A 26,237-nucleotide genomic window follows, 5' to 3' on the forward strand; every position below is an offset into this window, starting at 1 on the left:
CGCCAACTGCCCGGGTAGAGTGAGCCTTAATCCCAGGAGGGGGCACTCTGTTCTTGACCCGGTAAGCCTCCAAAATTGCCATTCTGATCCATCGAGCAATAGTCGCTTTAGAAGCCGGCTGGCCTCTGCGCGTGCCATCAGGAATGACGAAAAAGGGATCTGTCTTCCGGAAAGTGGACGTTCTGTCCAGATAGATCCTCACAGCCCTGACAAGGTCCAGCTTGTTCAACGATCGCTCCAGAGGATGAGTCGGAGCTGGACAAAAGGAAGGTAGAACGATGTCCTCGTTGAGGTGGAAGGTGGAAACCACCTTAGGAAGAAAAGAAGGTGGGGGCCGGAAGACCACCTTGTCCTGGTGAATTACCAAAAACGGAGGACGGCAAGACAGGGCCGCAAGCTCGGAAACGCGGCGAATGGACGTGATGGCCACAAGTAAGGCCACCTTCCATGATAAAACTGATAGAGGAATCTCCCTAAGAGGTTCAAAGGGAGAAACCTTCAGAACGTCCAGTACCAGGTTTAGGTCCCATGCCTCCACAGGGGCCCTGTACGGCGGGACGGCGTGGGCTACCCCCTGAAAGAAGGTCTTAACCTGTGGCCGAGAGGCCAAGGTCTTCTGAAAGAGGATGGAAAGCGCAGAGACCTGACCCTTCAGGGAACTAAGAGCCAGGCCCGAATCCAGTCCTGCCTGAAGGAAGGCCAAAAGAGAAGGCAGGGAAAAAACCATAGGCGGAACGCGGTTGGACTCGCACCAACGGAAGTAGGCCTTCCAGGTGCGGTAGTAGATCCTGGAAGACGAAGGCTTCCGAGCCTGAATCATGGTGTGAATCACCCGGTCCGAAAGGCCGACGCTCTTAGAACCGCGTTCTCAACAGCCACGCTGTTAAACTGAGCGACCGAGAATTCGGGTGGCAGATCGGACCCTGGGACAGCAGATCGGGCCTGTCTGGAAGGCGCCAGGGAGCGTCCGCGAGAAGGTTGACGAGCTCCGCGAACCAAGCTCTCCTGGGCCAATCCGGGGCGATCAGGATGACCGGCACCCCTTCCGCTTTGATCTTCTTCAACAGTTTGGGAAGTAACGGAAGGGGTGGGAACAGGTAGGGCAGCTCGAACTGTGACCAAGGAATGGCCAGAGCATCGACGCCCACTGCGAGAGGATCGCGGGACCTGGAGACGAACTGCGGAACCTTCCTGTTGACTCGAGACGCCGTGAGATCCACATCCGGAGTTCGCGGCTGAGGAAGTCGGCGGCCCAGTTTTCCACGCCGGGGATATGCACCGCGGATATCACCGGAACCGTTGCCTCTGCCCAAAGGAGGATCTTGGATACCTCGGCAAGGGCCAAGGAGCTCCGAGTCCCCCACTGATGGTTGACATATGCCACAGCCGTGGCGTTGTCCGTCTGGATCCGGACTGGAAGGCCCCTGAGGATCCTTTCCCAGTGGCGGAGGGACAGAAAGATGGCCCGAATTTCGAGGACGTTGATTGGCAGAGATGACTCCTGCGGCGACCAACGGCCCTGAACCGTCAGGTGGCGAAAAACCGCACCCCAGCCGATCAGGCTGGCGTCCGTTGTCACCACCTGCCAGTGAACCGGAAGGAAGGACCTGCCCTAGGAGATGAGAGGTGACGTCAGCCACCAGTTGAGAGACTGCCTGACCCGAAAGGAGAGTCTGATCGGTCGATCCAGGGAGAAGACCGACCTGTCCCACTGAGACAGAATGGCTTGCTGAAGGGGTCGCGAATGGAATTAGGCGAAGGGAATCGCTTCCAATGTAGCTACCATCCTCCCCAGAACCTTCATGGCCGAACGGAGGGAGGGAGGGAGATCGAGGACCCTGGAGCAAGCGTATGTCCCGACAAAGAGTGGATCTCTTGTCTTTGGGAAGGAAGACTCTGCTCTGACGAGTGTCAAAAAGCATGCCCAGAAAGATGATGCGCTGAGAAGGAATAAGGCAGGACTTCTTCCGGTTTACCAGCCACCCGAAACGGGCTAAGGTGTCGAGAACAATGGACAGGCTTTCGTGGGCCTGAGCAAAGGACGGAGCCTTGATGAGGATGTCGTCGAGATATGGAAATAGGACCAAGCCTCTGACTCTCAAGATGGCCATCAGCGCCGCCATGATCTTCGTGAACACTCTTGGTGCAGTTGCGAGACCGAACGGCAGGGCGACGAAATGAAAATGATCTCGTTGCACTGCGAAGCGCAGGAAACGGTGATGTCCAGGAAAAATCGGGACATGGAGGTAGGCGTCCTGGATATCTATTGAGCATAGAAACTCCTGAGCCTCCATGGAAGCAATTACTGAACGAAGGGATTCCATCCTGAAGTGTCTCAGGCAAACTCTCCTGTTCAGCAATTTGAGGTCCAGAATGGGGCGAACTTTGCCGTCTTTTTTCGGTACCACAAAAAGATTCGAGTAGAAACCCGTGAAGCGTTCTTTTTCTGTGACGGGAACGATTACCCCGGATTTGAGCAGAGAAGCGATGGCTGAGAAGAAGCCCGGAACTAGAGCGGGGTCTCTTGGAGGACGGGATTGGAAGAAACGATCCCGAGGTCGGGAAGCGAACTCTATTTTGTATCCCGAGGATACAACTTCCCTGACCCATGCATCCTCTACTGCGGAAATCCAGACGTCCCTGAAAAGGAGAAGACGGCCGCCCAATCTGGGAGTTGGGCTGCAGTCTTGCCGAGAGTCATGCCGAGGTGGATCTTCCAGTCCTGGGCCTGGAGGATCTACCCTGGGAGAAACGAGGACGCCAGGACGGAGTGGGCCTAAAGGACACCGCCTTCTTCTCTTGACGTGCCTGTGGCCTCTGTTGCTGCTGGGAAAAGGAGTTTGACGCAGCAAAGTGACGAAAAGGCCGAAAAGAACGAAACTGTCGTCTAGGAGGAGGGCGACGAGGCTTAGCCTGGGGGAGAATAGAACTTGTACCCCCGGTGGCGTCCTTAATTATTTGGTCCAGCTGGGAACCAAAGAGACGAGAGCCCTGGAAGGATGGCAACGGCATTGCTGGAAGCTTGAGCCGCACAAGACGCGACATCCAGGGAGGCGGAAACCAGGTATTCACCAGCGTGGGAAATCTGGTTAGCAAGTTCCGCTAATTGCGCGGGAGGCGCCCCGTCCAGGATACCTCGCCGAAGATCCTTGGCCCATTTTGAAATGGATTTTGAAGCCCAAGTGGACGCAAAAGCTGGACATAGAGCCGCTGAAGCCGCTTCAAAAGCAGATTTCGCGAAGGATTCTATAACTCTATCGTTAGAATCCTTCAGAGATGCTCCGCCGGACAGAGGAAGCACCGTGTTGGTGGACAGCCTGGACACAGGTGGATCCACCGAGGGAGAGACCGTCCAATTGGCGGTAAGTTCTGGAGAAAAAGGATATAGCACACCCAGGCGTTTTCCCCTCTGAAAACACCTAGTGGGGTTCTCTCTCTTTCTGGACAAGATTTCCTCGAATTCAGGATGAGGAGCGAAGAATTTAGAAGGTGGTTTGGCCCGTCTAAACGAAACCGCCTGATCTGCGGGTTCCGTAGAGGGATCCTTGATGCCACAGGTTTGGTTTATTGCCCCAATGAGGTTCTGTACTGTCTCACTCATGGTGGCGATTTGGTTAGGATCCAGCTCCGAAATATCCTCCGAAGACGCATCAGATAATGCCTCGCCTGACTCCGGTGGAGGAGGACCGGTGGGACACCAACCGCGGGGGAGGGCCAAGCGGTGAGATGGAGCGCGAAGAGGACTCAGACCGACGTTCCTGTCTGGACCTTTTGTGGCTTATCAAGGAGGGCTCGGGCGGCGGTTCCTGCGACCCGCTGGCCATGCAGGGGTCTGCAGGGGTAACCGATCCAGCGCGGACACTAGGGTTTGAGATACCCGTGTTAAATCGGCCACCGATTGAGACAGAGAGGCGGCCCAGCCTGGGATGGGGGGATCACTCTCGGGCGGAACAGCCGGGGGATCCTGGGCGGTGGGAACAATCGGGTTGCTGCAGGACTGACACAGCGGGGAGGACTGACCTGAGGGAAGTTTGCTGTTACAGGATGAACATGCAAAGTACGTGACTAAGGCAGAAGATGAAGAAGTCGGAGGACGAGAGCGGCCCCCTTTAGAGTTAGACATTTTGAAGAGGTCCCTGAAGAAAATGCCAGCAGGTTAGGGGACAGTGGGGCAGAGGAGGGTGTCAGTCTGCAGTGCAGAGCTACTCACGGCAGACGAAAAACCCCGGATACCAGGAGCTGCAGGCCTGGAGGAAGATGCTGTGGATCTCCAGCGCAGATGGCGTGCTGTGTTCCCAGAAAGAGCGCTCTGCGAAGTTCCCCCGGCGCAGGTGCGTGGCACGATGAAGAAAACTCGTGCCCTGAGCGTCCAGCAGCGGCGTGGAGGAAGGGGCGGAGCCAGCCGAGATGGCGCCGGTGGGTGGGGAATGCAGAGCAGAGTTTGTCGGGCGGGAGAAAGCCCGCCCGATGATAGCGGAAGTGGGCGGAGCGCGTCACCGGAAGTAGGCCCCGGGGAAAGCCGGGGCCTAAATTAGAAGCCAGTGACCGCAGAAAAGGTGGTAATCGGCGGTGCGGCGCAAAAAACAGTGCGGGCGCCGCCCGGCTGATAGGCGCGGCAGCCGCCGCAGGAAAAGGGGAGCGCCGATGCCGGCACCGGAAGTAGGCCCCGGGAAGAGCCGGGGCCTGTATTAGAAGCCGGCGGCCGCTGGAGAGGACCGCGGCCGCGCGTCACCTCCCAAGGTACAGCCGCCGGGGAAAATGGTGCGGCTGCCTGAATGGGGCCGCGCCGCAAAGATTAAAAGGATGCGGCCGCAGGTGAGGCAGTGCAACTGCCTGTAAAAACGCGGCCGCGGTGGGAGACAGCGCAGTCGGTCATCAAGACCACCGCAAAGATAGGGAAGCAATGGGGCCTAAGTGTCGCCCAGTGCTGCGGTGGGTCTGCAGAAAAAGGTGCGGCCGCAGGTTGAGAAGTGCGGCCGCAGAAATAGCGGTGCGGCTGCCAGTAAGGCGCCGCGCTGCTCAGAAGGAAAGCTGCGCAGGAAACGTAGGGAATCCACAGAGCCCCCTAGGAGGAGTAGCGACTGATAGGGAGCACAAATACTCACCTAACTTCCCACGCCGTCGGTACTAACCTTAAAAAGGTGGAAGGTATTAGACGTCCGTGTAGGTGGTGACGGATGTCCCCGTCTCCTCCGACCGACAGGCTCTGGTGGGCGAGTGGGTGGGGGACGGAGCCAGGACCGGACTTCTGAGCACGCTTGTGTGCTAGGCTCTTGGTCCTGGAGAGGGATTTATGAGGATACGGGGTGGCAGTACACGCCGTACTCATAGTCCATAATGTGGGACTACAGGTGTGACTATTCACCCTGTATCCCATCCGGAAACCTGAAGGAAAAACGACGCACATTGAGGTAGATAAGGGTCTAATGAAAGACCCGTGTCCACCTCCTACTGACACTAAGCTAAACTGAAGAGTTTAATGCCAGTCGGTGGGGTGTACACTGCAGAGGAGGAGCTAACTTTTTTATTTGCATAGTGTCAGCCTCCTAGTGGCAGCAGCATACACCCATGGTTCCTGTGTCCCCCAATGAGAGGCGATAAAGAAAGCCATATTCACTTTACCATATAATGTGCTGGAAAAAATCAAAGTGCAGTGAAATGGTGAAAAAATCCACGCAATTTCACCGTTTCTTATAGAATTTCATTTTTAAATACCGTATGTTAAATGTACGGTAAAATATAACCAGACAACATAATTCTGCAGATCGGTATGATTACAGCGATATCAAACCTATACATATAATATATACTGCTCAGTATATATTGTTATTGTGAAAGAAACCCAGTTCCTCCCACGTCACCAATCTGTGACGTCACTACACATTCACAGCTCTCCGGCGCCCCCTTCGTCTCTCAGGTCAATAAGGGAACTGCACCTAGAGCAAATAACTGCCGGTGAGACTGCCCTGTTACCCACGCTGGGTATTCTAAGATTCGCAATCAGAGTAAAAGGATCAGCCCAAAATATATTTATGATTTAATTGCCTTAAGGGCACACTAGGTAATTACAAGAAATATACAGTCAAAATATATCAAGAATTACAGTCAGAGTAAAATATAACAATAATAATACAAGGCTTAAAGGTATAAAGCTGGAGATCAATTTACCAGGTTGAAGGTCGCTTGTGGAAGCCATGGGGCTCAGCGTTCCACAGGTCCAAGACTTAGTTGCCGGGTAGCCCCCAGAAAGCGTGTGGTTGCTCCCCTCTGGCTGGCATACCCTCTCCCTTAGTTCCTTAGTTAGTCATCTTCCTCTGTTCTGACCCACTCTCCAAGGGTCCCAGCTCTTAACCCTGCTGTGTCCCTCCCCTCTGTACCTGGGCGGGCTAAGAATCTCCACCCCTCAGCTTCCCTGCAAGATCTGTATCCAATCTATATATATAATTGTCTAAGGGTTTTTCTGTCTGTCTGTCTGTCCTGGAAATCCCGCGTCTCTGATTGGTCGAGGCCGCCAGGCCTCGACCAATCAGAGACCGGCACAGCATCGACGTAGAAATCCCGCGTCTCTGATTGGTCGAAGCCGCCAGGCCTCGACCAATCAGCAACGGGCACAGCGACGATGATATCATAAAGGACGTAGACATCTCACGTTTCTGATTCAGCGACGGGCACAGTATCGACGTAGATGTCATAATGGTTGCCATGGCGACGATGATGTCATAAAGGTTGCCTCGACCAATCAGCGACGGGCACAGTCTGCCGCGAATTCTGGAATCATCATTGTCCATATACTACGGGGACATGCATATTCTAGAATACCCGATGCGTTAGAATCGGGCCACAATCTAGTCTATATATATAATTGTCTAAGGGTTTTTCCGTCTGTCTGTCTGTCTGTCTTTCTGTCTGTCTGTCCTGGAAATCCCGCGTCTCTGATTGGTCGAGGCCGCCAGGCCTCGACCAATCAGCGACGGGCACAGTGACGATGATATCATAAAGGACGTAGACATCTCACGTTTCTGATTCAGCGACGGGCACAGTATCGACGTAGATGTCATAATGGTTGCCATGGCGACGATGATGTCATAAAGGTTGCCTCGACCAATCAGCGACGGGCACAGTCTGCCGCAAATTCTGGAATCATCATTGTCCATATACTACGGGGACATGCATATTCTAGAATACCCGATGCGTTAGAATCGGGCCACAATCTAGTATCTAATAAATGGATAACTTCTCTCAGGATGATCGGATCAGCACACGGGCGGTACCAGCGCACAAGGTTTGTTCTGCCGGTCACCCAGGGACCAAACCCAGACCCATTCGGTCGCTGTGGGAGGCTGATCTCCATATCTCAGGTTCCAAAACTCCGACGGATCCGGGAGTTGCATTGTCAGATGCGCAATTTCTTTAGGGCGGGGGATATTTTTTTTGAGGCTGTACCTCAGACGATGCGTCCATAATTCATGATTCCATGTTGGAGACGGTTCGACTGGAAGGCCACAATAGACGTGTATCCTGTGGCCACTTAACATGCGTGCTTTAATTGAGGCCCCAGGCACCTCCTTGTCCCCTGCTGGTGTGGCTTCCTCATTGAGCTTTGAAGTACCTTCTGCCTGCTACACTGAGCTTAATGCCATTACCATGCTAATAGGAACTTTATTCATGAGAAAAGGTGGAGGCCAGGAGTGTTTATCTCTGCAGACCTGTGACCACGAGACAAAATGGAGTCACGCCAATCTCTGTTAGTATGCCCGTATCCAAGATGGCGGCTGCTCCCTCATCACGGTTATTGTTTTTTTGTTTTTTTTTTAAGTTGTAAAAAGAAGTGCGGTTTTGATAACTATTTCCTGAGAACTTTTCCATCGATACCGCTGTGTTTTTACTATTTATAGTTTTTATTGGTACAGCTTTTGTATACATACAACTTTTTGACAAGTTTTTATCTAATTTTTTTTTGCAGTTCGTCGAATGGGAATCCTGGTGTTTTTTATTTTTTGTGTATACTGTTTTTATTTTTATACTGCTTGTTAGTTTTTTTTTTGTCTTGTTTTTTAGGGACTTGAACCTGCAATCATGTGACACTAGTGTTTTATAATTTAGCACTTTTAGAATTGCAGTTTATAGTTAGGAGTACCAAAATAACGGCAATAGGGCAATAGGGATCTTCAGCAGGATCATGGCAGCCATGTTACCTATTGGCACCCAATCAAAATTTATCATAGATTTTTCTTGTTCTACAGCTTTGCTTGACCTCTTAAAGGAAACGTCATGTGAAAAAACTCTATTAACCTGCAGATATGGGGTTAATCTGCAGGATAACTTGCAGATTAATATGTATTTTCATGTATTTCTATGCAGCTGCATGCTCCGGTCCCTAGTGCCAGCGGCAGTGCCGGGTATTGATGCGAGAACCTCGTGCCAGTTTCTCGCATTGCACTCGCAAGTGTGACCCCAGACTTTAAGAGAATAGTGGCTCTCTGACCCCACCAATCTGATAATGATAATGATCAGTAATGACCTATCCAAGGATAGAACAACAATTTGTCCCCAAAAGTGGCAAACCGCTTTAACTTAAATTTCATATGGTCTTATTTTTAAGGTGGAGGCTTTCATCATTGTTCCGGTGATAAAGGAGGAGGATTTTGTGCATATGCTGACATAACGTTATCAATTAAGGTATAGTTCAAGAGGTATTACTTTGACATAGTAGTTTATTTTATTATAAACCATGATACACAAGGTGTTATATAAATGATAGTTAACCCCCATGTACAGAAAAGAAAACATGGAGGAACTCTCCACTTTCAGTGGTACCTGACAAGCCTCTAATTTGCATTTGGGCCAATGAGGACTAGAGTGTACCATGAAATGAGGCGCCCAGAGGTCACCTGGAGGAGCAGATGGATGAAACCTAGACAGTGGAAACCAATCAAAGTTCTGTCTTCATTTCAGGTTCAGCACCCCTGTTCTTACTTGCACTAGTTTATATGTACATAATTGTGTTTTCAGTCCAATCATTAAAATGAACGTGAAGCGCCCAACATCATTAAAGGACTTGTAGTTCTGCCGAAAGCATCACAGCACTGTTTGGTTGAGTGTGCACTTCACTAGTTGACACTTTTCTTAGGACATCTGCAGGTTCTGCCTTCATCTCATCTATGGATCTTCAGGGGTGCATTTAGAAATGCCAATTTGGGTGCATCGATGCATCATTTAGGGTTGGGCAAAAGGAATTGCAGGAACGTTAGTCCAGTGACCATGTTGGTAGTTCATGGCCGGGGAACCTCCTCTTACCTGCCAGCAGGATCCTGCAAACATTTACTCATTTGTTGGTGATTGCTGGCACATGTACATGAGCCGAGAACTGGGAATGAGCACTCCTGGGAATATCTACTGGTCTTATTAAACCATTGGTCCAAGTTTCCCTGTAGAGTAACCACATTTTTTTCCGCTGTGGTTTTTTCTATGCAGAAAATCCAATGTTTTTAACATTTCGAGAAAAGTGGATGTGAACTCATGATAACTCATGCCTACTGTGTGTTTATTGAACTGTTCATTGTTTTGCATTTTTTTGGAGGATGTATTTTGCCCCCTAGGCTTCTGTTGAGGAATGTAAAAGTATGAATGTAAAAAAATGATTTTTTAAGTGCAGACTCCCAGCATTTTTCACCCTCAAAAATAAACACATTAAAATGCTGCTTCAAATCAGGACCAAAAAGGCATAAAAATTACTTCAGTCTACAGATAATTCTTTGGTTTGGCTGGTTTGTGTTACTTTGCATATTTTCCCCATGGAGTGTTGCCTTGTAAATAAGTCTCCATGTGTACTCGGGTCTCTTCAATGAGAGATGGTTCCACCTCTGAGCTCTGCCTAGGTATCTCAAACAGCCAACCAGTACTTTGCTCTGTACTGATGAGGGGTAAAAGCCCAGAAATGGTGCAGTCCTATACATGGGTATATGGTTTGGCTGATATTAGCAGGTTTTTTTGCGGGATCAAAATATGGCTCTTCTTGTGAAAAGCGAACGTGTTCGGATAAGGTGTTATCCGCCGTGCTCATGTGCTAAACGAGAGTCTTCGGCGTGCTTGAAAAATATGTTTGAGTCCCTACAGACCCATTTTTTACAATGCTGTGCAGCAAAAACAATGAGGACAACACAGTGCTAAATGTGGTGGCCATTCATTCTTTGGATTAGACCCCCTTCACATGTCCATATAATATCGATATCGGATAAACAGTACTGTGTGATCAGTGTGCCATCAGTGTATCATCCTTGTGTCATCAGTGAGCCATGCGTTGTTTTCTGGCATGGCTCAAGAAAAATCAGTTCCAAAGATTCTCGTATATTGTCACAATCCATTTTTGAATTTGTGGCAGCTCTGGTTCCACTCTGTTTTAAATGTAGCTTTTTCCTTTCAGGACCAGCGAGGGTTAATGTCAGTTTTTCCTTCGCTGGCAACCTTCTGCAGTTGCAGTGCTGCTGGGTCAGCTGATGTGGTGGTGACCACTCCCATCATCCTTTAAATGGTCACCTGATGCATCAGCTGACTGTTGCTGATAGAGTTTCTCTATGGAGACCAGCCGTGCAATTGCAGCTCTCTGGTGTCAGCTACTTCTGGTGTTTGGAGTCCTGTTTCTGTGTCATCTGCGGTGTGGAGCTTGGCAGCAGTATCTGGAAGCTAAGTGTTGTGTTTATTCATTGTCCCTTTCGTGTTTGTCACTGTCCCCTGTGTGGTACTATCTGCAGTGGTGAGGCTAATGCCCCTTGCCGGCCAATGCACTAGCCAGGTCAGTATTGGGTGACAGCGAGGCGAGGGACGAAGTTCCTGACAGGGGTGGGGGAAGGACCCACATAGGGCATTAGGGGAGTGCAGGGACAGACTCAGGTTTGAGCTCAGGTGGTGAACATCCCTCATTTCCCTATCAGTAGGGCCTTCCTCTCCCCATTTCCATCGCGTTGTGTGTATGTTGCGCCGTCCGCTGACCGACCCCCCGTTGGGTCGTGTTTTATCGTGACATACAGTGCCTTGCGAAAGTATCCGGCCTCTGGAACTTTTCAACCTTTTCCCACATATCATGCTTCAAACATAAAGATACCAAATGTAAATTTTTGGTGAAGAATCAACAAGTGGAACACAATTGTGAAGTTGAACTAAATGTATTGGTTATTTTACATTTTTGTGGAAATTCAAAAACTGAAAAGTGGGGCGTGCAATATTATTTGGCCCCTTTACTTTCAGTGCAGCAAACTCACTCCAGAAGATCATTGTGGATCTCTGAATGATCCAATGTTGTCCTAAATGCCTAATGATGATAACTATAATCCACCTGCGTGTAATCAAGTCTCCGTATAAATGCACCTGCTCTGTGATAGTCTCAGGGTTTTGTTTGAAGCACAGAGAGCATCATGAAGACCAAGGAACACAACAGGCAGGTCCATTATACTGTTGTGGAGAAGTTTAAAGCCGGATTTGGATACAAAATGATTTCCAAAACTTCCCAAGGAGCACTGTGCAAGTGATCATATTGAAATGGTAGGAGTATCATACCACTACAAATCTACCAAGACCCGGCTGTCCCTCTAAATTTTAATTTCAAACAAGGAGAAGACTGATCAGAGATGCAGCCAAGAGGCCCGTGATCACTCTGGATGAACTGCAGAGATCTACAGCTGAGGTGGGACAGTCTGTCCATAGGACAACAATCATTCGTACACTGCACAAATCTGGCCTTTATGGAAGAGTGGCAAGAAGAAAGCCATTTCTCAAAGATATCCATAAAAATGTTGTTTAAAGTTTGCAACAAGCCACCTGGGAGACACACCAAACATGTGGAAGAAGGTGCTCTGCTCAGATGAAACCAAAATCGAACTTTTTGGCAACAATTCCAAATGATATGTTTGGCATAAAGGCAACACAGCTCATCACCCTGAACACACCATCCCCACTGTTAAGCATGGTGGTGGCAGCATCATGGTTTGGGCCTGCTTTTCTTCAGCAGGGACAGGGAAGATGGTTATAATTGATGGGAAGATGGATGGAGCCAAATACTGGACCATTCTTGAAGAAAACCTGTTGGAGTCTGCAAAACACCTGAGACTGGGACGGAAATGTGTCTTCCAACAAGACAATGATCCCAAACATAAAGCAAAATCTACAATGGAATGGTTCACAAATAAACGTATCCAGGTGTTAGAATGGCCAAGTCAGAGTCCAGACCTCAATCCAGTCGAGAATCTGTGGAAAGAGCTGAAAAACTGCTGTTCACAAACGATCTCCATCAAATCTCACTGAGCTCGAGCTGTTTGCCAAGGAAGAATGGGCAAGAATTTCAGTCTCTCGATGTACAAAACTGATAGAAACATACCCCAAGCGTCTTGCAGCTGTAGTCGCAGCAAAAAGAGGCGCAACAAAGTATTAAGTTAAAGGGGCCGAATAATATTGCACGCCCCACTTTTCAGTTTTTGAATTTCCACAAAAATGTAAAATAACCAATAAATTTTGTTCAACTTCACAATTGTGTTCCACTTGTTGTTGATTCTTCACCAAAAATTTACATTTGGTATCGTTATGTTTGAAGCATGATATGTGGGGAAAGGTGGAAAAGTTCCAGGGGGCCAAATACTTTTGCAAGGCACTGTATACTTTGCAAAATTATACACATACAGCCCGTGTGCTGTATGTTTTTTACACAGACTAATATACGGTTATTGGCTCTTGTCATCCGGGTTGCTAGTAAAAAAGCAGACATGTTTCTGCGTGTTTTTCTCAGACACAAGGTTCATGCAAACAAATGGGCATGTGAAGATCATCATAGATTATATCGGGTATGTGTGGTATCCGTGGAAAAACTGATGCCACACATACCTGAAACACGGACATGTGAAGGGGACCTTAGCGTGGGTCGCAAGGTTCAGACCTGTAATGATCATAGAGTGATGGCATATCAAGGTAATATTAATATGTCCTCACTCTATAAGATTGAAAAACCCCTTAAATTGATTTTCACAGCGGGTAGGAGTTTAGGGTGTGAGTGCTGTATGTCTGTAACCTGAAAACAGATATATATAATAAACTTTACATATTTCTTTTTCTAGTTCTTGTTTGAGCGTCTTGAAGGAATTTCTAAGGCTACTATAATAGACCTGGACGCCCATCAGGTACCAAACTCCACGTATATATTCATGTCATCAGATCAATGATCTGTGATCAGGGATCGCTGTAGATTCTGTTTCTGTATCTCAATAATTAGCTGTCGTTTAACATTTCTCTATTACCGGTATGTCATATGACTACCATAGAATGGGGGAATTCGCTATATGAATCAGAATAGAAACCCACCAAAAAGATGACATTACATGAACAGCCAGATGATCGGCAGATCACAGCTTTCCCTGGCAGATTCAGCGTTATGCTGGGGTCTAGGGGCCCGATTGCTTCAGCTGCTCTCGCATTTAAGGGATTGACTGTGATGACACAATTCCTCAAGATTTATGTTTTAGATCAATGTATTAAAACACATAATATTTAAGAAAAATGTGTTTTCAGATCATATTATATTGGAATAAAACGGAAAAATAACAAGGAATAAAGTGATGACATTGTAAATTTTCATTTCATTTTTTCATTTCAATTTTCACATGTATATGTGTGTAATATATGTATATATGCGTGTGTGTGTGTGTGTACCATTATATATTTTTCTTTTTATTAGGGTAATGGGCATGCAAGAGATTTCATGGATGATAAGCGGGTGTACATCATGGACATGTACAATCGGCACATATACCCTGGAGATACATTGGCAAAACGTATGTAAATTGCATTTAACAATATTACCTCTTTATCAGCGTTAAAGCCTGGGGATTATTAGTGATAAAGAAGTGTCAGATCATAATAATAATCTTTATTTTTTATTTAGCGCTATTTTATTCCACAGCACTTTACAGTTTGCACACATTATCATCACTATCCCCAATGGGGCTCACACTCTAAATTCCCTATCAGTATGTCTTTGGAGTGTGGGAGGAAACCGGAGAACCCGGAGGAAACCCGCACAAATACAGGGAGAACATACAAACTCTTTGCAGATGTTGTTCTTGGTGGGATTTGAACCCTGGACTCCAGCGCTGCAAGGCTGCAGTACTAAAAACTGAGCCACCATGCTGGCTCTACAATATCAGTATTGCAGCATTGTTCTAGAAATAACTGTATGCTGCATAGTGTAAATGGGATTTTTTTTAACCTCTTATAAAGGGAATTTGTCACCATTTTTTATCCACCTAATCTGACAGCAGCATAATTTAGAGACGGAGACCCTGGTTCCAGCAGTATTTTACTTACTAGGCTACTTGCTGTAATTTTTATATAATCACTGTGTTATCAGCAATATATCACTAGAGGTCTAGAAAATGTTGCTGCCATGTAGTCTTACCACACACCCACTACTGATTTTCAGCTTTTTGCCTATGCACATTGTACACAAAGCAGCCAATCAGCAGTGGGGGCGGAGTTATACAGAGCTCAGCATTCAGAGAATTGCTAGATCTGCAGCAGATAAAACAGTGATTTCATCAAAACTGCATTAAAGGGAACCTGTCAGCAGAAATGTGCACAGTAACCTACAGACAGTGACAGGTGGGCACCGTTATACTGATTACAATGATACCTGGCTTGATGAAATCCGTCTTGAGGTTGTTATTTCATCTTTATTTTCAGTTTTGAGTTAATGATATACCTGTGATCTCTCACTGACCTGCCCCCTAGTTTACATGATGAATGTTATATATATTGTAAAAAAAACATCACCTGCAGCAGGCCTTTACAAAACAAGTTAAAGAAAATATTTCACCAATGTTTTGCTACTTCATCTGAGAGCAGCATGTTATATGCAAAGAGACCTTAAATCCAACAATGTATCACTTAGTTTACTGGGTGCAGCAGTTCTGACACAATCAGAGTTTAGAAATGTACAGTAGCAATGCAGAGGAGCTGAGAAACCTAACCCCACACACACCAGGCTCTGTATTTAGATAGTCTATAGACAGTGAACTGCTTATCACAGGAGGGGGCGGAGTTGGTTTGGCAAGCAAATGCTGCTGGAGTCTGGACGATGATAATTACCAGGTGATAAAACCTTCAGTATAAGTAAACAGCACCCACCCTGACACGTGACATATCCTTGAAATCTGTGTTTAACCTCTACATTATGCTGTCCTCAGATTGCATAGAAGAAACCTTATGACAGATACCCTTTAAATAATTTTAGTATTTTTATACAACAGACTTTTTTTTTAAATTTCTTTATTTTTAATTGTGGAAAAATATTTTGGAACTTTTTTTTTAAACGTTTCGCTTTTCTTTAGTCCCCATAGGGGGACCTCAACCTGTGATTGATTGCTATAGACTCTAATACAACCATATACAGAAAATCATGGTCTCCTATGATGCACAGTTTGTGGTCGGAAGGCACATTAAAATCAACATGGCAGCCATGAGGGCCTTCAGCAGGCAACAGGCTGCCATTGCATTCCATTGGTACATTGCAAACGCGTTGCTTGGGGGAGGGTTGATGGAAGCCCAGATCAGAAGCCTGCACAGGATCACGCAGCAGCGCACCAGCAGCGATCAATGCTAGTGCAGGTCACTGCTGTAAGAAGCAGATGCTTGCTGTGTAACACAGCCGGCATCTACATTGTATGGCGCAGGATCAGCTTATGATCCCGCTCCATGACGTAATAGTATGACATGGGGCAGGAAGGGATTTAAATAGCAATTGTTTATATATCTGTGCTTTGCATGTGGTTTTGATGGTGACATACCGTATATTAATTCATTCTGGGTTTTGTTTTGTCCTTTCTTAAAATATTTAGAAGCAATAAAAAGGAGAATAGAGCTCGACTGGGGCACAGAAGACAAAGAATATTTGGAAAAAGTAGAAACTCATGTGAAAGGGGCTCTGAATGAGGTCACCCCAGATGTGATCATCTACAATGCTGGGACCGATATACTGGACGGAGATCCACTCGGTGGGCTCTCAATTTCCCCCCAAGTGAGTAGCAAATGTTTCACCCTAGTGAAATCTTGTAGATCCCATATAGCCCTACATGGCTTCATGAACGTGTGATTTTACACCATTGTAATAGGGCACGTTTGAAAAAGTTTGACTTTGTTGTCCATAGCAACCAATCACAGCCCATCTTTCATTTTTCAAGAGAAGAATACAAAATATAAGCTGCATTGTGATTGGTTGCTGTGAGCAACCAAAAGTCTTTTCTTAAACAGGATCATAAAATCCCCCCTTAATGTTCCTAAAAATGATTCAGCGGAAATCTGCAATGTACTGAACTAAGGAACCAATGATCATTCTTTTTACTTGGAGCTTTGACGTGCCCACAGGGCAATGGGGTACTCGGTACCGGGTCCAGACGCAAAAAGGGGGACGTCACGGTGGCTGCGACCCGGTCCATGGCCCTGGGCATCAACATTAACTGGGAAAAGAGGAACAACAATATTAGATTAGCAAATGCTATATAAACATGTAAAACAAGTTAATGTAAACTGGTGCTTCCCTTTATGGAGGTATGAATGCTTGAACATTACAAAACATATTTACATTGTACGCGTACTTTTGGAAAATGGAAAACGGTATAACAACTAGCTATGAAGTGCAATTACCCTCTATGGGTATACTATCTTTAAGGTTTCTAAGTGCAAAGCTTTTGACCAACCCCCACGGGTTTACTGCATCACTAAATATCTTCATAATACTATCAGAGTTTCAGTTTATTCCAATTCACTATACTAGCTTACTAATATATGTACAAACTGCTATATAAAATGCAATGTTATCTAACTTTTCAAACATGATCACTTTGAGAAAGTGCAACAAGTCCTTTAGCATTGAGGTAGTGCAATAAATTGTGCAATGATATTATTCACATTAATATTCAAGTCAGTTAATAACATTGTAGCAACAATAACGATGGCGAGGGACCCGTTACGAACCCCCAACGTAGGACTTGGGCGGGCTGCATGGCGTGTATCCTGACCTGGAGTTCTGCCAAGCCAACGGGTTTTTCTTCAGGCCTGTGTGAATAGATCAACTTTTAAGGCAACATGGGAACAGTCCCTTTAAGAACTTTTATGTAAAACAACTTTTAAGGCAACATGGGAACAGTCCCTTTAAGAACTTTTATGTAAAACCAGTAGAAAGCACCTAAAGAGGTGCAAACTATGTACAAAGAAAGTTTGTGAACCATTCACCGTCCATGATTCAAATGTCTTTTAAATAATTATTCAAACATTAAACAGTTAATAGTAAACTGTGATCTGGCCAGATCAAGGGGAAGCTGTAAACTTGGATGACAGGGTGCAAACCCAACAGGGTTAATTTAACTTTTGAAGTAGTCTGTTACTCATTATCATTTACTAAGTCATTTACTAAGTCTTTTTCCAGGGTAACACCTGGGGATTTGGGTGATCTGCACGTATCACATACAGCGCGTCCATACTCTGAATAAGAGTCTGTGTGCCCACTGGTTTGTTTTATTGTTGTCTGCGTGGCCCTTGTGCACATGGTGACCGGTGCAGGTGTCACCTGGCCAGGTGGGGGCGATGGTAAGTTAGGGAGAGCCGTCGGTGATAATGGCTCCAAGTCACGAGCTGGTGATTTTGCGACTTTTGGCACACATTTGTGTTCATGTAGGGCGTACCACCCTTTGTCTCCCAAACATCTGGTATAGGTCACTCGGTCACCGTGGTAGAGGTCCCTGTCCAGGTGTCCCTCTAGTAGGTGAGCTTCCACATCCCGCCTGGTAATGAATATTTCTTGGTACAGGTCAGGTTCTTTAATAAACCCCCATCCAGATTTAATGCGGAATGTCACCACTGTACCTTGTCTCCGCGGGCCCCTGTCCTCATAGCTTCCCTTCCTGGCCCGGGCCTTAGCCTGTCAGTCATTTTCCTTTGCGGCCTGGCGTCGCAGGTCCTGCTCCCTTTCCTCCTGTTCTCGTTGGAGCACCTGTTGCCATCGATACTCCTCCTGACTGATAACCTCCACTTGCTCCCCTTCCGCTTGAGCCTCTCCAGGAAACCCGATCAGGTGAGTACTGGAATGCTTCCACCTGAAAGTTATCCATTCTCCCAGTATGTCTAAGGTCTTCCTCGTCGGCTGCAGCAGGGCGTCAGGGGTCTTTAAGGTCTCCCAGGGTTGTTCCCACTCGATGAGCTTGCACACCCGGCCGGGTGGTGGTGGTGGGGAAGCATCTATGACAACTAAATGGGTGTCCTCGGCTACCGGGGCAGGGTTGGTATTCCTACCTGCCGCCGCGGCGTCTCCGGTGCCGGTCTCCGCTGCAGGCTTGGGCTCCTGGGGTCCGCTGTGCTGCTGCTCGGTGATGTTCGTGGCTGCACGGTACCAAGACCTCCGGAGCTGACGGCATAACTCCTCGACCTCCACGCCAAGAACCTCTGGGTTCATAAGTGATGGCGGGGCCTCCTCCTCATCTGATTGGAGAGACGCTACGGGCTTTCTCCCCCTCCTCCGGGTGACCTCCGCTCGCCATAATGCCAACCAGGTTCTCTTCGGCGTCTTCCTGTTGGTTCTGCCCCTCCTCTTCTGGTGGGTGGTTCCTTCTTCCTCCACCATCCCTGACCCGGAGGCGGACCTCTTTCGTTAATGGGCATATCTTTCAGGCATAGTAAAATCTGTGAGGAGCGGCTATTACTTTTGCGCCATTTTTCCAAGCTACGCCCACGACAACACACCCCACTCCTCCTGCACGCCACATGGCGCTCTAATGGCGGCGGTTTTGGCAGCAATTTTGGCGCTATTTCACAATAAACAGTCTCTCAGCACAACACAGTTAGGCACAGTCTTTTAGGCGCACATGACCCGTTTTGCTGGGTCAGTCCATCCTGTTCATGACGCCAAAAAGTTGACGCGCCCACTGGGCAATGGGGTACTCGGTACCGGATCCGGTCACAAAAAGGGGGATGTCATGATGGCTGTGACCCGGTCCGTGGCCCTGGGGATCATCATTAAAATGGGGGTATAGCGTTTAGAGTTTGTCGTGACGCCACCTTTGGTATTCGGTCAGTAGTGACCGACGCTGCTTTAAGGGGTCCTCTGGGGTGATGTTTTGGCAGCTAGATGGTATACCTTCCCACAGGTGAAGTATATTCCCAGGGCTTCCCAGTGTGTAGATGGTAAATGGTGAATGGTGCAGTGAAGAACGAGGACACAGGTATGCAGTCTCTTTACCTTGTTTACTGTTAATTTCAGCAGCCACAGTCCAGAGCACCAGATCACAGGGCAGGCAAGGTCCGGCCGGTTTGGAGGCAAGTCCAGAGTTCCCTTATCCAGGTGGAAATCAAAGCCTTCCTCTAGCGTGGTGGTGTTGTAGTCTCTTACTGCCTATGGCTTCACATAAGGTCCTCACAGATGTTATCTCTCTCTCTGTCCCCCGGATGGATAGGACATAACCCGTATGACTGGTGACTTGAGCCTGATTTGTTGTGAATTCAGCTTTTGGGCTCCCTCCGGTGGTTGTAGAGGGTAATGCAGTTGTGCCTGGACTGCAGGAGTGGACAGGTGTATCTACTAATTGCAAAACTGACTGGAGTATATAGCTTTGCAGGATCCTTTAGTCAGTGCCAGTTGTCCATTGTTCTGGAAGGATTCACTTCCCTGCTGGTCCCTCCAGTTTGCTGTGCTTTTCTACTAAGATAAGTCCTGCTTGGTTTTTTCTGTCCACCTGCAGTGGACTTTATAGTTCTGTGCATTTTTCATGTTTTTGTTTTGTCCAGCTTAGTCTGTGTAGGATTTTTTGCAGCCCAGATATTTCATGGAGATGCAGATATACCCCCCATGTCTTTAGTCAGATGTGGTGATCCGTATTTTCTGCGGTGGATATTTTCTAGTGTTTTTGTACTGACCGCATAGTACTCTGTTCTTTTCTTTCTGTTTAGCTAGTATGGCCTCCTATGCTAAAATCTGATTTCATATCTGCGTATGTTATTTCCCTCTCCTCTCACAGTCAATATTTGTGGGGGGCTATCTATCCTTTGGGGATTTTCTCTGAGGCAAGATAGGTTTCCTGTTTCTGCCTTTCGGGGTAGTTAGATCTTAGGCTGTGCCGAGGGGTCTAGGGAGTGTTAGGTACCCCCCACGGCTACTTCTAGTTGCGCGGCTAGTTCAGGGTTTGCGGTCAGTACAGGGACCACCTTCTCCAGAGTCCGTCTCATGCTGCTCCAAGGCTACCAGATCATAACACTGATTATAGGGACTCTAGCATGCCCCGGGCTCTAAGGGTGTCACCGTGCCTCCTGGGTATAGGTGCGGACAGCTAACTTGCAGTTCAGCTGTCCTGCTGGTCTCTAATGTAAGTCGTAGAGGTCCTTACAACCTCAGTGTTCCGGCTACCGGTTTTCTGTGCCTCAAAAGGAGGCTGCCTGCTCGTAGCTGGTCTCCCTCTGGTATCCTCTCCTGTGCTTTGCTCTCCTGCATGCTCACTGCAATATATTCGGATTTCTGTAAGTCTCTTTCCAGGAGCTGCAGCACTGCGGCTACACAGCTCCGTAAACCCTCTCTCCTCAGACTGCTCTAGTCTGCAGTCTGGCAAATACTAGCTAACTTTCCCTCCAAAACTACAATATATAGGGGAGTTACCTAGTAAATAGGATCAAAAGCTCCCCCTTGTGGCCTGGAGTGTGAACATGTTGGATGCTTGTGGTTACCTGGTGACAGTTATCCTTTCTTGCCTCCAAACGTAACATCAATTTCCCCGTGAGGAAAGCGACATTACTGTGACGACCAGGACCCTGGGGCGCCACAGTTTTACCAGGCGGTTTTCATCTACACAGTGTTTTAAACTGATTAAAAAGCTTAAAGGGGCTGTCTCATGGTTAAATATTAGTTTTCTAATGGTAATATCTAATCCCTTATTTAGAGCATTGTTCATGGTTATCATGAATTAAAACTCCAAAGGTGTTCTTTTTTTTTTTTGTGCTTTACGTTTCTTATGTACATTACGTTCGTCTGACCTGTTTATAGGAATACACAAAAGGAACTCATGTAAAACAGATCCATTGCATAATTGATACAAACAAAAACAGAGGGATCTCATTGATTATTATAGGGTCCATCTGGATATTATTTATTGTCTGTTTTTAGAACAGAAGAGAAAGAAAATCAATCAGAACTTATTCTTCTGTTCCAAAAACTTACAGATAAGGCGTCTGATTTTCGCATGTGAGTGCTACCTGTCTATTGACCCATTATATTGTATGGGAAATTTTTTCCTCCAAAATGGTCAACAAAAAATATCATAGACATCTCTGATTTTAATCCGTGGGTCAGATCAAAATCAGCAATGCAAGTCAATGGGTCCATAAAAAATTTGGGCCACACTCAGATTACTTCCGAGTGCGGTCAGATTTTCACAGACTGTCAGAATGGAGAGGATATAGAATTTTTTTTTAAAAATTCTCCACATACGAAAAAAAATCAGATTTCATTCTGATCAGAATAATCAATCTGATTTTCTCATACGCCAAAAAATCAGATGTCTGAATGAGGCCTAATGGACCCCATACAGAACCCATAATAATCAATGGATCTGTCAGTTTCCGTTTGCCATCAGTTCTGGATCTGTGTTGCATACGAATTCTATTTGTTTATTCCTTTAAAACAGAACCATCAGACTGAATGTGCAAACCGAAATGTGAACGTCGCCTTATACCTAGAAATCATAGAGTTCATGCTACATAAAAAAAATCTTATTCCCATAAACAATTGAGCTTTGTTATTTTATATATATATATAAATCATTTTTGTATTTTTTTTATGATTAGGGAATTATAAAGAGAGATGAAATTGTGTTCAGCATTGCCAGGAGCCGTTCCATCCCAATACTGATGGTCACCTCCGGAGGATACCAAAAGAGGACAGCGCGGATAATTGCAGATTCCATAATCAATCTGCACAACCTCGGCCTTATTTCCAATTCTCAGCCAAGTGAACCCAGGATATGAGCAATGCTATAGAAAAATGTGACTAATTCTGTGTGGCAATAATTTACATTTTTGTTTAAAAAAAATGTAATATATGAATCTAAAATACTGTGTATTTATTTAAGTGGGGGAAAAAAATTAGAACAAGCATGGAAAATTCTAAGATCCCTTTAATTTATTCATTTAATTTCTGTTATTAATGGGGGATTCCACCTGAAAAGCATAAACTATTTGAGATTTCCATTTTGACTATCTCTGAAGGGGGTTTGGGCAGGACACTAAGCGCTGCAGTCCCTTAACTTGCCCCTTCAGTGATAGTTTCCTATGTCACACCCTGACTTATCAGAAGGGGCTTTCATGGGAATTTTCCCTTGTAGATCATGTGCACATGGAGTCTTTTTGCTAAGTTTTCAGAGTGGAAACTCACAGGTTTTGCTAAGCTTTGAGATTTGGAGGAGGATTTAGAGAATTTCTGCTCAGTTTCTCCTCCAAAAACTCCTGTAAACACAATACAATGGTATTCTCTCCTTTGTGCGCAAATATTCTTAAGATGGTTTTCCCATTATAGGCATTTATGGCACTTGTAGGATAAGACATCAATACCTGATAAATGTGATCTCTCTTCAAGGACACTTACCTTTTGAGGTGAACTAGTAACGTATTACTTGTGGACTTTGTAGCCGCTAATCCACAGTTTCAAAAAGTAACAGCAATGTAGATGATATTTAAAGGGACTCTGTCACCTGAATTTGGAGGGAACAATCTTCAGCCATAGGGGCGGGGTTTTCGGGTGTTTGATTCACCCTTTCCTTACCCGCTGGCTGCATGCTGGCTGCAATATTGGATTGAAGTTCATTCTCTGTCCGCCTCTATGGCTGAAGATTGTTCCCTCCAAATTCAGGTGACAGAGTCCCTTTAATATGCTGATTACACTGTGAATATCATTCACAAGTAAATTGACATGCAGAGTGGATATTCTTATCAGTGTATCATCAATTCATTTGCAGAATTCCTTGCGGATTTCATTCTTGCAACGCACAGGGTTATGGCCACTGAAATTCTGTAACAATAATTGTGGCAAAACTCACATAAAATCCATACAACAAATTTGTTGCAAAAATAGTGGTGGATTTGCTTGCACCAAATATACACATTTTTAGTGGCAAAATTGCAACATTTTGCTGTACAAAAAAAAAGAAAAAAAAAGACCTTTAAAATCTACCGTAGTTTACATGTTGCATTTTTTATACTTGGGTTTTTTTTACTTGTGGTTCATCTTTTTGAAAAAAACAAAACAATACAGCATGTCAACTCTTCCAGCATATTTATTAAAGATTTTCAAAGAAAATAAAAAAATTTAAAAAAAACTTGTAAAAGATGCACTTAATTTGCACTGCGGTTTTTCAGCACCAGACAGCATTTTTCTTTTTTTCTTTCTCGATATGAGAGGTATAGAAAGAGTCTAAGGATAATGACCACTTGAGCAAAAAGATTTCCAGCACCCCTATCCGGCATGCATGGCTAAGATCCTGCAAACTTCCATGACCGATATACGAATGCTATAGCATCCTGGACGCTTCTGGCGTTTACAAGGACAACACAATGTCACATGATTGTGGCGCAACACACATATCCAAACAAAAAAAGATGTTAAACCGCACCCTTAAATGTCCAAGTCTTTAAAGACCAAGAGGTGCATGTCAAAACCAGGGAGTCCATCCCAGAGCGTGTTCCATATCCAAATAAATAAAAAAACAACATCTCAAACTGTAATGAAGATTAAATCTTACATTTTATTCTGCCTCCTGTGGCGACGTTTCAGTCCAGAGACCTTTTTCAAGCACAGTACACAGTGTTCTAACCACCATTATATACACAAAGTTACACCCACTAATTAACAAAACACCAAAAGGATATACACATAATTGTGAACACAATCCCATCACATAAAAAAAAAAACACATATACATATAAAAACAATCCCACCGGAGCATCTACTATATTATTGTAGATTGTAAGCTTGCGAGCAGGGACCTCACCCCTAATGTCAGTGTTTGAATTGTCTTAACTTGTACTGAATTTATTGTCTGTACATGTCCCCGCTTAATTGTAAAGTGCTGCGGAATATGTTGGCGCTATATAAATAAAAATTATTATTATTGTTATTATTATCGCCTGATCTAACATCAAACCGCTATCTCTGATCGTTCTTATGCACATAATTTAAAGCATAATAGCACAAAAAGAGTCCCGTTGGTAAAATGCAAACAAACGATTCCCCACCTATCACTGCAAAGCATTTCCAGTTGTCATAGATACAGCCACTCCCATAGGCGTGTATCTACAATCCCCAGTCCAATCATAGTGAAGCACAGTACGTCACCTGTCGGCGCTCTCCTGATACACAGAGCTGTGCAAGTCATAGTTCTCCTGCGGCTTCTACAGGGGTCGCAAGGTTCCATGCTGTGTCATCCATCCCCAGTGCGCATGTCAGCGTCCGGCATCCATCCTTATTGCGCAGGTGATAATGTCCGGCATCCATCCTTATTGCGCAGGTCATAATGTCCAGTATCCATCCTTATTGCGCAGGTCATAATGTCCGGCATCCATCCTTATTGCGCAGGTCATAATGTCCGGCATCCATCCTTACTGCGCAGGTCATAATGTCCGGCATCCATCCTTACTGCGCAGGTCATAATGTCCGGTATCCATCCTTATTGCGCAGGTCATAATGTCCGGCATCCATCCTTATTGCGCAGGTCATAATGTGCGGCATTCATCCTTATTGCGCAGGTCATAATGTCCGGCATCCATCCTTACTGCGCAGGTCATAATGTCCGGCATCCATCCTTATTGCGCAGGTCATAATGTCCGGTATCCATCCTTATTGCACAGGTCATAATGTTCGGCATCCATCCTTACTGCGCAGGTCATAATGTCCGGCATCCATCCTTACTGCGCAGGTCATAATGTCCGGCATCCATCCTTACTGCGCAGGTCATAATGTCTGGCATCCATCCTTATTGCGCAGGTCATAATGTCCGGCATCCATCCTTACTGCGCAGGTCATAATATCCGGTATCCATCCTTACTGCGCAGGTCATAATGTCCAGCATCCATCCTTACTGCGCAGGTCAATGTCCAGCAATAGTAGTTCTCAATTATTTCTCTCTTGCTCCATCCTGAGTGTTGTCACGATTATGCAGATCCTGGCATCACATGACACTCCCGGAACCATCTCTATTATCACATAGATTATTTCAAACTCCAACGATTAACATTACCGCTTCCATGTGCCGTAATCCAGACACTATATTATGACTGCACAGGCAGAGAGCTCATTACGGGGGATAGCAGAAAAACAACCTAATATACAGACAGGAGAGTGTCTGTGGAGGATATACAAATCTAAAACAGACCATTAAAAAGGATGCAAAAATATACATACACTTCATCCTTAACATTACTACCCATGGGACCCCACAAAATATATATTGCAATACAATACTAACAATCAACGTGGACACAATCCCTGGCTTATACAGGGGACATAAGCTTTTCAGGGGGCTAAGAGCATAGTCAATACCCAAGAGAATAGGGAAGCTTTCTCAATGATTACCAGGGATTCCCAGCCAGTCTCCTATGCTGGTACTATCCCAGCACACTCAGCTTAACGTGGCCATTGAAATAGCTCGTGTATTCTAAACCACCTCCACTCCAGACATAATCTCAGAATTAACACACCTACATACCCTGTCAGGGAGAATGTCCCTGCTGGGCAAATAACAATTACAAGCATAAAACTACAGAAATATATATGCGGATACAGGGATATCAGGGAGACATGTATATAGACGTCACTATATCATAAATATAATCCCAAATAAAGGGATATTGTCCCAAATATGCATATAGACATTGCCCCATGTGAAGGTCACCATATGCCACCCCCACCTACACTGTCCTATCCCTATCAGCAAAATAATAGAGCTCCCACAAGGAACCAAATACATATATAAATAGGTTAAAAACAATATACCAAAGAGGAACCACAATAGATATATCCAGAGCTCACATATTTTTATTGGAACACAGAAAAAATGCGGCAGCACTCACCAGTCCTGGAGTGATCTGAGTCCTTTATTGAGACATCGTGGAAGCGCTGCCTTTGGCGCGAAACGGCCATTGTCATCCCCTGCACACCTCCTTTTCATCTGCAC

The 26,237-nt window shown here is 45.8% G+C and overlaps 1 protein-coding gene across 1 annotated transcript in view; it reads left to right on the top strand.

Moving 5' to 3' along the window:
• HDAC11 (histone deacetylase 11) overlaps positions 1 to 24,182 on the top strand; it is a 31,079-nt gene extending 6,897 nt beyond the window's left edge. Inside the window, exons 6-10 of the mRNA XM_069736814.1 lie at positions 8,603 to 8,679; positions 13,101 to 13,163; positions 13,718 to 13,814; positions 15,876 to 16,054; positions 21,859 to 24,182. Of these exons, the coding sequence (XP_069592915.1) occupies positions 8,603 to 8,679; positions 13,101 to 13,163; positions 13,718 to 13,814; positions 15,876 to 16,054; positions 21,859 to 22,038 (596 nt within the window). The 3' untranslated portion in view covers positions 22,039 to 24,182. The remainder of the gene's footprint in view (positions 1 to 8,602; positions 8,680 to 13,100; positions 13,164 to 13,717; positions 13,815 to 15,875; positions 16,055 to 21,858) is intronic.
• Positions 24,183 to 26,237: the final 2,055 nt, after the last annotated feature.

Source organism: Ranitomeya imitator, chromosome 8, assembly GCF_032444005.1.
Source record: "Ranitomeya imitator isolate aRanImi1 chromosome 8, aRanImi1.pri, whole genome shotgun sequence".
Taxonomy (NCBI): domain Eukaryota; kingdom Metazoa; phylum Chordata; class Amphibia; order Anura; family Dendrobatidae; genus Ranitomeya; species Ranitomeya imitator.